At 33.9% G+C, this 15,579-nt stretch overlaps 4 protein-coding genes across 4 annotated transcripts; 3 read left to right on the top strand and 1 right to left on the bottom strand.

The window, feature by feature from the left end:
• Positions 1-444: 444 nt before the first annotated feature.
• F5B22DRAFT_450365 (putative amidoligase enzyme-domain-containing protein) lies at positions 445-2,387 on the bottom strand. The gene is made up of 4 exons (XM_047971954.1): positions 1,841-2,387; positions 1,708-1,744; positions 1,100-1,626; positions 445-1,047 (listed from the first exon to the last, which is right to left on the bottom strand). The coding sequence occupies exons 1-4, from the start codon at positions 2,036-2,038 to the stop codon at positions 895-897; spliced, it is 915 nt and encodes a 304-aa protein (XP_047826587.1). The 5' UTR covers positions 2,039-2,387; the 3' UTR covers positions 445-894.
• Positions 2,388-2,524: 137 nt separating this feature from the next.
• On the top strand, positions 2,525-4,466 carry F5B22DRAFT_450413 (uncharacterized protein). The gene is made up of 2 exons (XM_047971955.1): positions 2,525-3,559; positions 3,619-4,466. Exons 1-2 carry the CDS (start codon positions 2,737-2,739, stop codon positions 4,116-4,118), a joined length of 1,323 nt encoding a protein of 440 aa, XP_047826586.1. The 5' UTR covers positions 2,525-2,736; the 3' UTR covers positions 4,119-4,466.
• Positions 4,467-10,768: 6,302 nt separating this feature from the next.
• On the top strand, positions 10,769-12,470 carry F5B22DRAFT_623896 (uncharacterized protein). Its single transcript, XM_047976086.1, has one exon. The coding sequence runs from the start codon at positions 11,173-11,175 to the stop codon at positions 11,965-11,967; it is 795 nt and encodes a 264-aa protein (XP_047826585.1). The 5' UTR covers positions 10,769-11,172; the 3' UTR covers positions 11,968-12,470.
• A 949-nt stretch (positions 12,471-13,419) lies between these two features.
• F5B22DRAFT_650737 (uncharacterized protein) lies at positions 13,420-13,845 on the top strand (the record flags this gene model as incomplete). The annotated part of the gene is made up of 2 exons (XM_047979358.1): positions 13,420-13,601; positions 13,665-13,845. The coding sequence occupies 2 exons, from the start codon at positions 13,420-13,422 to the stop codon at positions 13,843-13,845; spliced, it is 363 nt and encodes a 120-aa protein (XP_047826584.1).
• Positions 13,846-15,579: the final 1,734 nt, after the last annotated feature.

The following is a 15,579-nucleotide window of genomic DNA, read 5'->3' as shown; positions in this document are numbered from 1 at the left end:
TCACAAAGCTCGAGTCTTACCTACCGACTTGTGTACATCATTTCTCCCTGCCCTTCCGTTCTTCGCCTCATCCACTCATCAGTGTGACATGGGGCTTTCGGTGAAGGAGGCCAGGCCGAGCTGCAAGTCGGCCGCACCGTGGACTATGGGTATATCATGATTCATGCCGATGCCACATAGTGCTATGGAATACATAATCAATATGTTATTCTACCCCCGCAACTTCCACAACAGAGCGACTATAGCATCGCTCACACGAGCTGGCTTGTTCATCATGCTCTCATAACCTTGAAGCTTTCCCACTCTATATGGGAAAGCGACGACACGGCTGACACTGCACCCACGGAGATTCAGCGCGCCTTCGAAATGTTGAATAATTTAGCTACTATCTGCGACTACACCGGAGATTCCAACTCATTCATTCGGACAGAAGGCATTGGAAGACTCACTGAAACAGCTACACTGTCACGGAACGAGAATAGGAGTGTAGTTCTATACCGCTACGCTACCAAAAGGTAAACCACGTGTAATCAGGTCGAGACCCTGCGTCTCTACACTCAGCTATAGTACTGTGACATACACGCAGGATGTTACAGTACTATATAGTCAAGTATAGAGACACTGGGTTTCGACCTGATTACGTCGTTTACCTTTTGGTAGCGCAAGGGTATAATGTACTATACTCCATATACTCGTTCCGTGACACTAATGCTAACTGGCGGCGGGAAACCTCTATCCTTCCAAAACTCCCCGCCGTCAGATAGACTGGCAAGACCCATGGAATCACGCTTGTAGTATGTCCTCTTCTCAGCCTGATGTCCAACCAGGTAGAACATCTCGGGGCACTTAACATCAGTCTCCTGACTCCTGTTTGCTTCTCCGCTATGCCCTCTATTAGTCCTCCCTCTTGGTCTCATTCAACACTTCGAAATCTTTGGGGAGAAGGTCCCGCATGCATAGCTGTCTGGTGCTCTTTTTGACTGTCTCATAGAACCCCTCCGGGCTCCAGGTCGAGATCGAAATCCTATCAGGATGGCTGATATCATCCTGATATGTAAGTCAGTTTGTGTGCAACTCTATCTTTAGTGCTCTCGCGTACCATGGTGAGGAAGGCGTGAACCATTGCTATGGTAAAGGCAATCCACCGTTTGGTTCGGACTTCTCCCCGCAGGCATCTCCCGCCTCTGAACTCGATGGTGCCCGAACGTCCGGGAACGATGTTGTCGAAGTTCCACAGGACATACCTACTGTCCTGCATGATGTCTTTCAGCATTTCGGTATCAGTGGCACTCTTGATAAGCTTCGCAACCGCCCGCGTGTTGGAGCCACACTGCCTAAGCCGGGACGAATTCACAGTGTTCACCTTGCAGTATTTATTGTTTACGCGGTTCGACATGAGCAGACTAACGATAAGCGGCTCGTATATCACGATTCCATAGGCAATCGACTTGAGCTGGGAGAGGGTGAACCGCTTGCCCAAACTCCTCGATATATGGATGTGGCTTCCGCATAGTGGCGATCGTTCCGGCATGTGGAATACAGCGCGCATTGCTAGCCAGAAGACGTCGATCTCTTCTTCCCAATCTTGTCTGCAGCTCAAGACAGGGGAGACCACTTCCATCGGAACTGTCGGCTAGCTGTCAATGATTGTATCTTCTCAGGTGCTATGACCGAAGACGAGAAAGCGACGATGCATAGCCAGCTTACTGAGGTTTTGGGGGTTCCCAAGAGAACCATCTTTCGTCTATGATAAAAACATATAGTGTTAGTCTTCAAAGCTATTTCTTCTAGGATTGCCTGAGGTGTGGTACCGTTTAATCAATAAAAGTCGGGTACTCACCACATACCACTTGTCATAATGTTCCGGATGTTTTCGATATTTCCCCGCTAGGTCGTCTGCTTTGGCTTCCAACCCTCTCTTTCTAAGGGCCGCTGCAAGCTTCCCATAATACAAGGCATGCTTTTCGCTCAACGGAGGTCTAATCTTGTGCGGCTCCACGCGCACCTCAATCTCGATACCAAAATGGTAATCTGCCATGACGGGTGAGTGCTTCGAGGATGGTCTCACAACTAGTTTGGATGGTATATCGAAAACTCAGGGCATTTATGTACTACCGACACAGGCCAGAAGTTGCTCTGGACAGAGAAACCATAAGTTTGGTGTCGGATCAAATCTGAAAGAGCCATGGCTCATGTATATCACCGGTCGCTTTAATATCGGCACATGCAGACTTGCAGCGAGTACGCGATCAGGCTGCAAAGGCCGGCGGAAGTCAGCCATCGCTCCCAATCAGGGCGGTGAAACTACTTGAATGACCTGCCCGTTTTGAACAACGGACGGGCGTGTATGCGTAGGTGATGTGGTTTACCGTAGGCAAGCCTCAGCGGCTACATCGCTTCAACAAGTGGTTGATTCTCTACTATCTCGGGGAAAGACACAAAAGCATCAGCCTCATGTTGCATCTGGGTGGGTCAGCTTGGGTCGACTGAAGTCCAGCTCCTTGTTGACTTATGAGGTACATTAACGTCCACGATCTGAGTTCTTACTTCGCACGGAGCCCTTCTCAGGTCGCAGCGAATTAAACGTGCTTACCTAATTCAACACCAGAATCGGGGTACACCTCAACCCCATGTTGTTCATTGCGGGCTGCCTACTGAATCATCCTCTCCGAACCAGCACTCAGACTTGACTAGCCGCGATTTCTTTCGAAGGCGCTGACCCTATTCATAGCAAAAATGAGTTTCTTCACGTCAAGTTCGAAGAAAAGTCCCCCTTTCAGGCGTCCAGTCATGGAGGGCGGCAGCTTCTATTTCGCCTACGGCAGCAACCTTCATCTCACGCAGATGGCTAATCGGTGCCCTGCAAGTATTTTCAAAGGAAAAGCCGTGCTATCTGGCTACAGATGGCAAATCAATGATCGGGGGGTTGCCAATGTGGTACGATCCCCCGATGACTCTGTGGAGGGTCTCCTTTACCTCGTCAATCCGAAAGATGAGAGATCACTAGATCGCTCCGAGGGCGTGGGTAAAGGCTTTTACCAGAAGCACTTGTTGAAAGTTGCTTTTGAACCTCACCGAAACTTCGAAACCCGAAAATCTTTCGAAGTCGCTGAATTAATCGCACAGTTGGGGAGTGTGCAAGAAACCACGGGGTCGATATCGCAAGGTCTAAGTCTAAGTGATACCTTAGATCGGATGACCCCAGAGACATCCATGGATCGAAAAACAAGTGCTTCAAACCCCGACTATGCTAATAATAACGAGCCTAGTGACATCAAGGATGTCAAGGCGCTAGTTTATGTGAGCGAGAAATACACCACTGACGGCCCGATCCGTGAGGAGTACGTTCTACGCATGAAAAAGGCAATTTTGGACGCGGAAATCTTAGGGGTATCTCGGTCGTTCGTGGACAAATATGTCAATCCATGCTTGGAAAAGAGAAATGAAACTCTGTCCGGTCCAAATCACCTCAGAGGAGGGGGCAGCGTAGCCAAGCCACATGGTGATGGTGGTTCAATGAAGGCTAAGACCAAGCGCCTGGGGGAAGTTGGGGGGCCGAGTAAGTCAAACTGTGTCCGCAAAGGCACCTACCCCTATTTACATCTGACGCTATCGCAGCTCCTGAGAGACCACAACCTCTAGTCTCCGAGGTCGAAAGCGGTGCCCTTGACCTTGTGGACTTCCAAGAGCTACATTATGCCAATCGTGAGCGGCATACGGACTCAGGCCTCGATCTTCCGGCGGACATGTTAGGCGCGATCAAGTCAGCGTGCCCTAAGGCCACGCTGAATGAATACCAGATGACCTATGTCGTCTATGCCAACGAAGACAAACCCGGCTCGATACCACGCTTCGACATCCTGGCAACGTCGTGGGACTTGGAACTGGCGAACGAGCTCGCCATCAAACACTTCCGAGACGCCTATTCCCGGCTCTTCCCCGGCATCGCGGGTGGGGCTCAAGTATATCGGGCGGAGCTGGATGGTGCTAGCACGCGGCCCGGCCCGTTCAACTGGACGTTGGATAGACATGCATGCATCCAACTTGATGCCACGGCGCCGAACAGCGGCCGCATCATTGTTCGGGTCGACGCACAGAAGCTCTTGGCGAGGAAATGAGACAGGCCAGAGCAAATTCAGTTCGTTATCATCCAAAGTAGACGCTGTAAAATCACCGGCCCGATCGGGAGGATCAGAGCTATTGGGCGCAAAGACTGAATTCAAGTACCTACTCCATAGCGGCGGGTTGGGTCAGTTGTTGTTGTTGTTGTAGTTTTTAACGTCGTGAGGGGCAGTCTATCCGCCGTAACTCTGACCTCCCTTGGGGTACTAGGACGTAGTGAGCTATAGCTAGGTTGGTTACATAAAGTTATTCCTATAAGGTTTCTGTTAAATCTCCCTTTTCCGGTCTTCCCTTTCTATATCCCTTTTATCGTAATTAAATTATTAAATTATACCTTCCGTAAGCTTAACATTTTATTATTTATAATTACTATAGTTTAATCTATTAAATTAAAGGTTATTTGTTCCTTTATTTTTTATTACTATATTTAATATAATATTTTTTATTGATTTAAGCTTTTACCTTTACCTTATTATTTATTAATTATTAATAATCGTTTTTAATAGCTATTTTTATAGCTTATTTTTATTATTTTATCGTTTTTTATTATTTTTATATTTTTCTATTTATTATAATTTAAAAAAAGTTATTATATTTAAAAAGTTTAAAGGAATATTACCTTTAATTCCTTTTTACTTTCCCCTTCCTTTTTTATTTCTATCTTCCTTATTTTCCTTAAATCCTTTATTATATAGTATTACTTTCCTTTTAATTAAAAAAATAGGTAAATCTTTTCCTAATAATTAATTATTTAATAAAACTTTAAAAATTCTTAAGGGTATTAAATTAATTAAGCTTAATATTTATATTAATCCTTAAAAAATATTATATTAAAGTTATATAGTTTTATTAATTAATTATTTATTAATTATAATTTACTATTATTTTTTAACTTTAATTTTAATAGTTAAAGCTATTTATTTTTATAAGCTTTTATAATTTTATAATATATTATATATTTTAATCCCTTTTTAATTATACCTTTAATATATAAAATATATATATAATATATTTTTATATTATAATGTTTAAATTTTTTATAATATTATAAATAATCTTTATATATAAAGGTTATATTTAAATATTAGTTTAATGCTTTTTTTAATAAATTTAATACTTTTAAGTACTTTTTTAATTTATATTTTATTTTTATAATTATAAATTTATTAAATATATTAATCTTTTTATCTTTAATTTAATTCTTTATTATTTCCTTTATTTAATATTTTATTATCTTTTTTAATTTTATTACTATTAATATTAATTTTAAATTAAATAACCCTTTATTAACCCTATATTTAACTTATATATTTACTTTTTTATTACCTTTAATATTATAATATTTTAAGCTTTAATATAATTTAATATTACATTTTTTTATTAATTTATATATTTTAATAAATATTTATTATAATAATATTAAAGTATTCTTTTATATATTTAATAATATTATTATATTATTTATATATAATATAATTATAATATTAATAAGGTATTATTTTATAGCTTTTTATAAAATATATAAAGCTTTTATTACTTTTATATTAAAAATTACTTTAATAAGGTCCATTTTTCTATAGCTTTTTATAATTAACTTTTTCCCTTTATATAAAATATAACTATAGTTTAAACCTTTTATAGTTTTTAATTTATTTAAAAATATTATAATATTAAATATAAATTATTTTATAAATTATTATTTAAAAGCTTTTATTATTTCCTTTTTCTTTATACCTTTTATAAAATTATTTATATATCCTTTTAAATATTTAAATAAATATAATATTAATCTTCTTATATTTAATAATAAATTTATTATTATTTATAAATATATATATATATATTAAATATACCCTACTTTTTTTTTTCTTTAAATTGTTTTTAATATTAACCTTAATATTAATAGGTATATTTTATATATTATTTTAATCTTTAAAATAAACCTATATTTAACTTATTTTAATATTATATTTATTATTAATATTTTATTTATAATAAAAAGTATATATTTAAAAAAAGTTCTTTATATAAATAATATATTTTATATTACTTTAAATAAAGCTCTTTATATTATTAAAATATATTTATTTAATTTAATATTTATAGTTTCCTTTTTGTTATTTATTATTTTATTTATTAATTTTATTCTTTTTTTATATTATACTTTATATTTATAAAGGAATATTAATAATAAAATAGTATTAATAACTTTTTATAGTTTTATTATTAATAATCTTTAAATAATTATTAAAATTATATATATATAATTTATAATTTTTATTCCTTTAATTATTTATTTTTTTATATATTTTTAAAACTTTAATTTCCTATTTAAAAATATTCTAAACTATTATAATATTAAAGTCTTTTAAAGTTTTAAAAGGTTTATAAAAGGAATTAATTATATTTTTATATTATCTTTTAAATATATTATAGGGTTATTTTTTATTTTTCCTTTTATAAAATAAATTACTTTTATTTTTTTTAATATAAATGTAATTTTATTCTTTTATTTATATTTAATAATCCTATTAACCTATTTTTCCATTTTTTAAATACTTTACTTTAAGGTTTTACCTATAATTAAAACTTTAAGGTTATTTATATAACCCTATTTATTAAAATCTCCTTTTATTAATTTATATATATATAATATATATAATATTAATAATATTAATAAGCTTTATAAAGTTTTATATATAACTTTTTTAAAATTTATTAATATATTTTTTAAAAATATAATAACTTTTCTTTTAATTAAAAAGCTTTTAATTAATAGGATAGCTATATTAAGCTACTTTTATTTTTATATTTTATTTAATAGTTTATTTTATAATAATATATTAAATATACCTTATATATTTAATATTATTAATATAACTACTTTATTATTAATTAATATTAGTTTTATATTATAAATTAAATTAGTTATTAAATTAATTATTAACTTTTTAAATATAGCTTTTATATATTATAAATAAATTAATCCTATTTAAAATATTATTTAAATTATTCTTTTTATTATAAATTATTTTAATCCCTTCCCTATATAAAATAATAAAGCAATTAATTTTTATAATTTATAAGTTATAAAGTCCATTTTTCCTACTTTTAATAATATAATTATATTAATTTATTTTTATACCTTTAAAAAGGTATTATATTTTAAGTATTTTTTTAATAATGCTTTATAATATTTTTCTATTATTAATTATATTATTATAAAGTATTTAATTATTATATAATCTTTCTTTAATAATATAAATATAACTTTTATAATATATTTCTTTACTTTATTTATTATAACTTTAATATTTTAAAGTAACTTTAATATTTAAAATACTTATATTTTAAATTTAAATTCCTTTTATTCTATTAGTTTAAATATTTTTATAAGTTTATTTAAATTAACTTTTAATAGGTTATTATTTATATTAAATTATTAAAGGATCCTTTTTATAAAGTATTCCGCTTTTTTTTATTAACCTTTTATAACATTTTTATTATTTATAAAAGGTAATACTTTAATTATATTTCTTTATTAATATTAATTAATAACTTTTATAAGGTTTTTATTAAACTTTATATTATTTATCCTTTCTTTTTAATATTCTATTTTTACTTTTTATATTATTAAAAAAAACTATTACTTTATAATATTTTTATTTTTTATATTTTAAATTTCCTTAAATACTAATTATACTTTTATATAATTATATATTTATTAAAGGGTAATCTTACCCCTTTTACCTTTATTAATTTTAATAATATTTATATATATTAAAATAAGCTTTATTAATATTTTAACTACTTTTTTTACTTTATTAAGTATATTTATAATATTAATATTTAATAATATATATAGCTTAATATTAATTATATTATATAATCTTTTTAATTTTTCGTTTTTAATATAGATTTTCCTTTATTTTTCTTAAAGTTTAATTAGTTATTTTTATAAAAGGGTTATATTTAATAGTTTATAATTTAATAATATTTCTAATTCTTTTACTATTTAATTATTAATATAAAATATATTTAAAAAAGGTAAGTTTATAATATATTTTACTTTATATATTAATTTACTTAATTTTCCTATAAAATATATACCTATTTTTATTAACTATTTTAAAACCTTTTACCCTTTATAAAGGGTTATAATTTTTAATTCTTAATTTAAATAATATATATTTAAATTATCTATTATTAAATAATTTTTTAAAGGTTCCAATACTATAATATAATTTATTACTACCTTTATATTTAATACCCTATAATATATTAAAAGTTTATATTTATTAATATTTAATTATATTAAATTTTAATAATATATAAAATATTTTATTTTAACTTTTAATTTTTTTTATATTTAAATATATATTATAACTTTAAATTAATTCTATTTTTTAATATTTTAAATATTTATTAACTTATAGTTTTTATATCTTTAATAAATTTATATTTTTTTATTCTTTTTTTTATTTATTTATAATTTTATAATTATAATAATATTTATTTCTTTTTTTTAACATTTTTATAAAAATATAAAATAATTATCCATTTTATACCTTATATTTTATATAATAATATAAATTATTTATATTATTATTTTTTTTTAAATGGTTTTTAATTATAAATTAAAGTTTCCTTTAATAATCCTTACTTTACTTTTTAATTTACTTTTTTATTTCTTTTAAATAACTTTTATTACCTTTATTACTTTTTTATTAATTTTTATAAATTTAATTATAATATATATTATAACTATTACTTTCTTTATATTTTTAATTTATAAAAGTAATACCGGTATAATTAATTATTTAACTGTTATAGCTATTATTATTTCCTCTTTTATATTATTTTCTTTTTATTTTTCCTTTATTTTTTCATTTTTATTAATTATAAATATAGATTTTAAAGTAATATTATTTATAAATAATTCTTTTATTAATTAATTTATAAGGATAATTTTTTAAATAGGTTTTTAAAGGGTATATCTTTATAAATTAAAATTTTATAATATAAGTTTTTAAAATATTAATAAAGCCTTCCTTTTATTTTTATTGCTTTATTATTTTAATTAACTTATTATAATAGCTTCTTTTTTTATTATAATTAATATTAATAGTATATTTTTATTATTATATACTTTTTTATTAATATATTAAATAGCCTTTATTTTAATTTATATTAATAGGATTATATTACTATTAACCTTTTTTAATTTATATAAATAGTCTTTATAATTAATAAAGTATAAATTATAATAATTTATATATTATTAAAAGTTTATATATACTTTATTAATTATTAATTTATATTATTTTATTAATATATTATAATTTTTATATAGCACCTTTTAATTATAAAACTTAATTATATAATATCCTTAATATTTAAGATTATATTATATAATATAGGTTTAATATTATTTTTATTATAAAAGCTTATTAATTAAAAATAATTTAAATTGCTATATTAACTATTTAAAAAAAACTACTTATATAACTTTTTCTATATATAGGTTTACTTTATTATATAATATATATATATTTATTAAAATTACCCTTAATTATATTTTAATTTTTTTTATTATTATTATTTATATAATAGGTATAAATATATTAATAATATAATTAATTATTATTATAAAAATTTATAATATTATATATATTACCTATTTCTTTAATAGCTTTATAATTTAAACTTATAAAATTAATTTAATTATTCCTATATTTTTTTCTTTTAAGATTTTATTTTTTATAATTAGGTTTATAGCTTTAATTACTTAACCTATCTTTATTAATACTACGTTTTAGATTACGTTTTTTAAAAAACTTAAATATTATAGGAGTAATATTCTAATTATATAAGCGTTAACCTAGCTAAATATAGGCGCTTTTTCGTTCAACCTTACAAATATACGTATATCCTTTCGGGCTTTAATAGTCGCCACCGATGTAGCGTTATAGTTCGATGGTGCCTATAAGGTTGTCGACCCTATTGGGTTCGCTTTGAGTGCAGATTTAGTGGGCAGTTTGGCTCCGCCCTTGCTGGCCGCTTCGGCGTACGACATTGTAGACATGCGAGACGTCGGGGCCGCCGACGTCTCTGTTCTAGCCTGTGTATTGGCCGGGCGTAGAGGTGCAGTAGCGCTGCCTCCGGATTGAGCGTATACCGCTACATTCAAGTGTTGGCCTAGGATATTGACGTGGCGGGTTGGGTCAGAGTAATGCGGAGGGCGATAAGGCGAGAGGACGAGACTCTTTAATACCCGACGAAACCCGGCTTGGGGTGACGGGCAGCTCAACGCTCGACCTCATGACTGACATTCCATCATCTCTCTACGTTGCTGTTGATATGAGCAAATTGAAACCTCTATCTAACAACAAACACTGAATGCTAATGGTTTCTAACCTGGAAGCGAGCGCGGGAGACCTAAAAATGCGAGGGCTACCTAAATTGGTTGTTATATTACCTACCTAAATAGGAAGTGCTCAACTTAAGACGCCCCACGCCACCTCGAATGTACGTAGATAAGTGTATGTATGTACATGTATTTACTGTATGCTCCCCCGGAAGTCAAGCAATTTAGAAAAGACGCGGAAGTCGTAACGCTGGCACCGAAGGTAACCCTGAATGTGACTCTGAATATACCTCTATCAATTTGATGTTGAAGGTAGGTATAAATATAGGTATGTGCATTACGGTCAATTCAGGTGGGCCGTAGAGGCTGACACTCCCCACACGCCCTATAACCCCTGTAAGTAAGGTAGCGATTGACCTGCATGTAGGTAGGTAGGCAGGCGAGGTAGGCATTGATGCTGTCAAGTCAGAGATGGTGGTGAGGTGGGTGGTAGTAAACAACTTTTGGTTCGACCACGGATACCAGAACCCCCTCCATCAATTTTCCATCATTTCCCATCCCCGAAAGTTCGCCAGAGAGTTACAAGCACATTCGTCTTCACCTAGAAATCCTCACAGATTGCGGTTTCCCACTATTCACGCGCTCTCGTCTCCCCTACATACGCACCGCACCCACTTACACCGATGTCGAGACCCTCGACAGCGCGTCGACAGCTCTACTTCGCCTATGGCAGCAACCTCTGGCTGGAACAGATGGCGACGCGATGCCCACACAGCTACTATGTCGGACGCGCTGTCTTACCCGACTACCGCTGGCTCATTAACGAAAGGGGGTTCGCCAATATCGTCCCCGCCAGTGGCTATACGGTCCATGGTCTAGTATACGAGCTAGGTGTTGGTGATGAGCCCCGTCTAGACAGAAGCGAGGGTGTGTCCAAGGGCGTCTACTCAAAGGATTACCTTCCCCTTCTCCTACATCAGGCCCCGAGGGCACTACAGATATCGACCCAGTCGCTAGCAGAAGACGGCAGTCTGGAGCGGGCAATCGGCGCCTCACAACTGCAGATGACGTCGGGTAGAAAACGCAGAGCCTATCTCCAACCTAGGGTGCTGGTCTACATAAGTTATGATTTCGTTGCCCCTGGTGACCCTCGGACTGAATACACCGACCGCATGAACTACGGCATCAGAGACGCCGCCACCATGGGCGTCCCGGAAGATTATTTCCAAAATGCTCTGTACCCTCTGCTCGGAACCCGGCCGGCCGTGCACAACGTTACCCGTCGACAGTCTCTGCGTGCCCCTGGTGGCCCAGCTTTACCTCCACCAAAAACACGGAGTCGGTCCACCAGTTACCCACGCAAGGAAATCGGAGGAGTCAGCTCATCAGGTACCCGCATAAGGAAATCGGAGAAGTCGGTCTACCAGCTACCCACGCGAGAGTCCAACACCAGAATATGGGAGATAGTGGAGCTGTGATTATATAGCGCCCGGAGGGAATTCACTACTGGACCGGTGGCATGGTCGCCAGTTCTCCCCTGCCCTAGGCGGCTGAGCCCAGCAGGGATGCAAGAAACCCGTAGGAAGTAGTGCGGACTACAAGGACATATGGAAAATATGGAATGGGATAAGATGAGTCATACGATAGGTCACGAGGAGTTAGGGAGCTGATTTTTCTGTATTTATACGAGCGACGCGATGCCGTCACGACGAAGCCGAAGACCCAGGCAGCATGCGATTTACATTCTTTTTCTCTGGGTCGGTAGACTATACAAGCCTTGAGCCATTAATCCAGGACTAATACTCTAGGTGGAATGCCTTAAAAGAAAAGGGTCTGGCCTGGTTTGGTCACGAAACGGGTCTACGGATAACCCTTGAACTTCTATTGTGACCTGAAATCACTTCAATAGTTAAGGAGGGCTCGTGTCGTATTATTGGACATGTTTATGCCGTAGTTATGCCTAACAAACTTAGCACTGCATCTTCTGGACCCCTGCTTCTGTGAAGTTTTGTAGGATGAAATAATAGGTAATATGCAACGTAACCTGCTGGTAAGCCATGAGATAAGCTATCACCTAAAACTTGTTGCTGCTACACTATCCCGCGACCACGTCGTGCTCGACCCCAGCCTCATTCTCCTTCTGCTGTGGTCTTATCTGCTAGATAAAGACGGTTGGCAAATCCGCCGGGAACCATCCAGGGGGGCTATCGACCCCAAAGCAGCTCAACAACAGCCATTGGCGCGCCGTTATCGCCTAAGTTTCGCCTAAGCAGTGTTCATTGGACTCGGCTATGTATGGGCTTGACAGCACACCATCCAGGTGGTTACATAACTCCTGCAGAGCCAGAATTCCTCAGGGAATTTCAGGGCGGAATGCAGCCCCATTGTCCATGCCCATGCACGAATGGTCAGATGTTCAATTTAACAGCATAGCTGAGCCTCAAAAACTGCACTTTGCTAACACCGTCTATGAGTTGCAGGACAACGCATAACATATCAGCTGCAGTTAGTGATGTGGAAAAACTCCAATCAGTATGCACAGTTGTCGAAACAGTGTGCGAGCCTTGTTCCTTTGTGCCTGCCATGTACCGTAGCAGCCGGAGGAGCATTGAGCCTATTCCCAGGGGAGTGCCCATGGCGTTGATAGTTGAGCCAGTCGCGATAGCTGGAAGCGCAAAGACAATCAAGTATGTACCCCCGGCCTGCGAAAGACTCGCGGTATAGGTATCTGGGAAGTTGAGTTTGAAATATAGAGTTCGACATCGTCGAGCCTTGTCGATAGACATAGGAGCCCGCGCAACGTTCCCTGAATTATGTTGTTTTATTATTTTGGCGTTGAGATTGAGGCCATAGCCAAACCGCACAATGTACTTACGGCACGAGTCCAGAGGTACGATGACTGGGAACTGACTGACGTGAGTTGTTCTAAAATGCCCGGCGAGAATGATCGAGTGTTTTTACTCAACTTCTTCACGAAGGACTGTTCAATTGCGAGATTCTACCCTCTCCGTTACATGGCTAGGTTCTGGGAGGATTTAGCCAAGGCCGCGAGGTCCCTCGACATCCGGGAGCATCTCCCCCCGTCCTACGACGATATGATGGGGCTGGACAGGTTAGTAATATTATCCGGGATGTTACAATTAGGAAATTCGATGGGCGCTTACCTGAACTACAGCTTGGCCTGTATTGATGAGTCCGAAGGTTCGGATGACGATAGCTCCGTTGTGTCAAAGGGGGACTTTGAATCTTCGGATTCCGAATTCTCAGATGACAAAGATTCTTATGATGAGGACTCGGATGAGGATTCGGATGAAGACTCGGATAGCGGATACTCATTTGATTATGATTCAGATTAAAGTCCATAATCTATAAATGATATATAACTAAATAAAAATGATATTATTATTATAATATATATGGTATTATGATTGGAGCAATTCCTCGCCAGTCCTTATAACCTATAGGCATTATTTTCGACTAGCTATTTATTAGAGCCTTCATATGCGTTTACTAGTTGCAAATGGCATCATATCCTTCCTAATATAAGCTATATAAATAACGCAGAGTGTATGTGCCCTCGTGTCGCTGTAGACAGGCATGTAAAATTGACAAGGATAGCGCATATATCATAGAGCAGCTCCTGAAAGAGTGTATGGAGTCAGGTGGTATTCTACTAACACACCTAGAAAATATCCTATCCTTCATTCTGCTGGGTATTGAAGCATGCAATTCGGAGACCACGATATTAGCCAGGCGTTGGTAAAAAAAGCTCGAGCTCTTAGATACCCATTGTCCGGACATTGTCGATGAGAGTGATGAGAATTTCAGCGTCAAATTTGAACTGCTGTACACACTTGGTCTACAGCGGTCACTTCACTACAGCCCTGAAGGATGGATTCCGGTTCAAAATGTTTTGCAAATTTCCAAGAGCATACTCCCTGATGTGCAGCAACGACCTCCCAATAGTGGCTTTCCGCGTATACGTCTCCTTCAGACAGATATTATACAAGATGTCCTGATTAAGTACGACAGGGCTGTCTGAAGAGTTCAGGCAACTCGATGGTATCAACTTAGAGGATCGATCGACCTTCGAGGAAGAGATTTCCCACTGCTTTCGTTTCTCTCAGGATACAATAAATTACCTTCTCTCCAAAACTGTCTTTCCTAATACATTAGATGGATATTAGCGCGTAGTACAGTGGATTCTCACAGCCTCCGAGAATTTCCATGGAGATGTTACACACATGATGATTATCAGCCCTTACGAAGCAAATGAGCTGCTCTTGGATATTCAGAAGTCCAGTCACGTAGTGTTGCACATGTATGCTGCTCGGCCCAACCTGGGACACCAGCCTCTGGATAAACTGGACTTGTACACAGTACCTGAGGCCAATAAAGACCGAGCGATCACTCGCCGATTCATCATAGCGCTGAATCTTTTCTCCGGGCAACTGTACGTGAACTCATTCAATGAATATGTTGAGATATGCGAGTATCTAGGTCTTGCTTGTATTACGGAACCAAGGAAGCCTAATTTCCGATATATAGCACGGACCAAGGAACATTGTATATAACGTTAGGAAAGGGAATAAGGGGCGAAAATTAGAACTTCCCTCCTTATATAATAATAGAATAAATATATAAAACTATAGTTAAGTAATATTATAATAGTTTATTATACTTAAAAAATAAGCAATATCCTTTTTTAAAGATTAATTTATATAAATACTTTAAACTTATTTTTAAAACGTTATAAAGTTAAAACCTTTAACTTTTAATATTTTTACCCTAATAAAACTTCCTATATATAGGTATATAATTATTAATATTATTAATAATTATTTAATAATTATAATAGCTTTATAAAATTTAAACTTAAATATTATAACTTTAAAGGATATATTATAAAGATTTATAAATATTTTAAAATAATTTTAATAGTTTCTTTAATAGTTATTATTTTATATAATAGATATAATATTTTAAATTATTACTTTAAAGGAAAATATAAATATATTAATAAAAAAACTTAAATAAAAAGATATTAAATATAAAATATATTAAAATTTAATATAATAATAAATAAATAT

The sequence above is a fragment of the Xylaria bambusicola genome (genome assembly GCF_022495145.1).
Source record: "Xylaria bambusicola strain CBS 139988 unplaced genomic scaffold F5B22scaffold_58, whole genome shotgun sequence".
In the NCBI taxonomy this organism is placed as follows: Eukaryota; Fungi; Ascomycota; class Sordariomycetes; order Xylariales; family Xylariaceae; genus Xylaria; species Xylaria bambusicola.
This window is presented reverse-complemented; position numbering and strand designations above follow the sequence as displayed.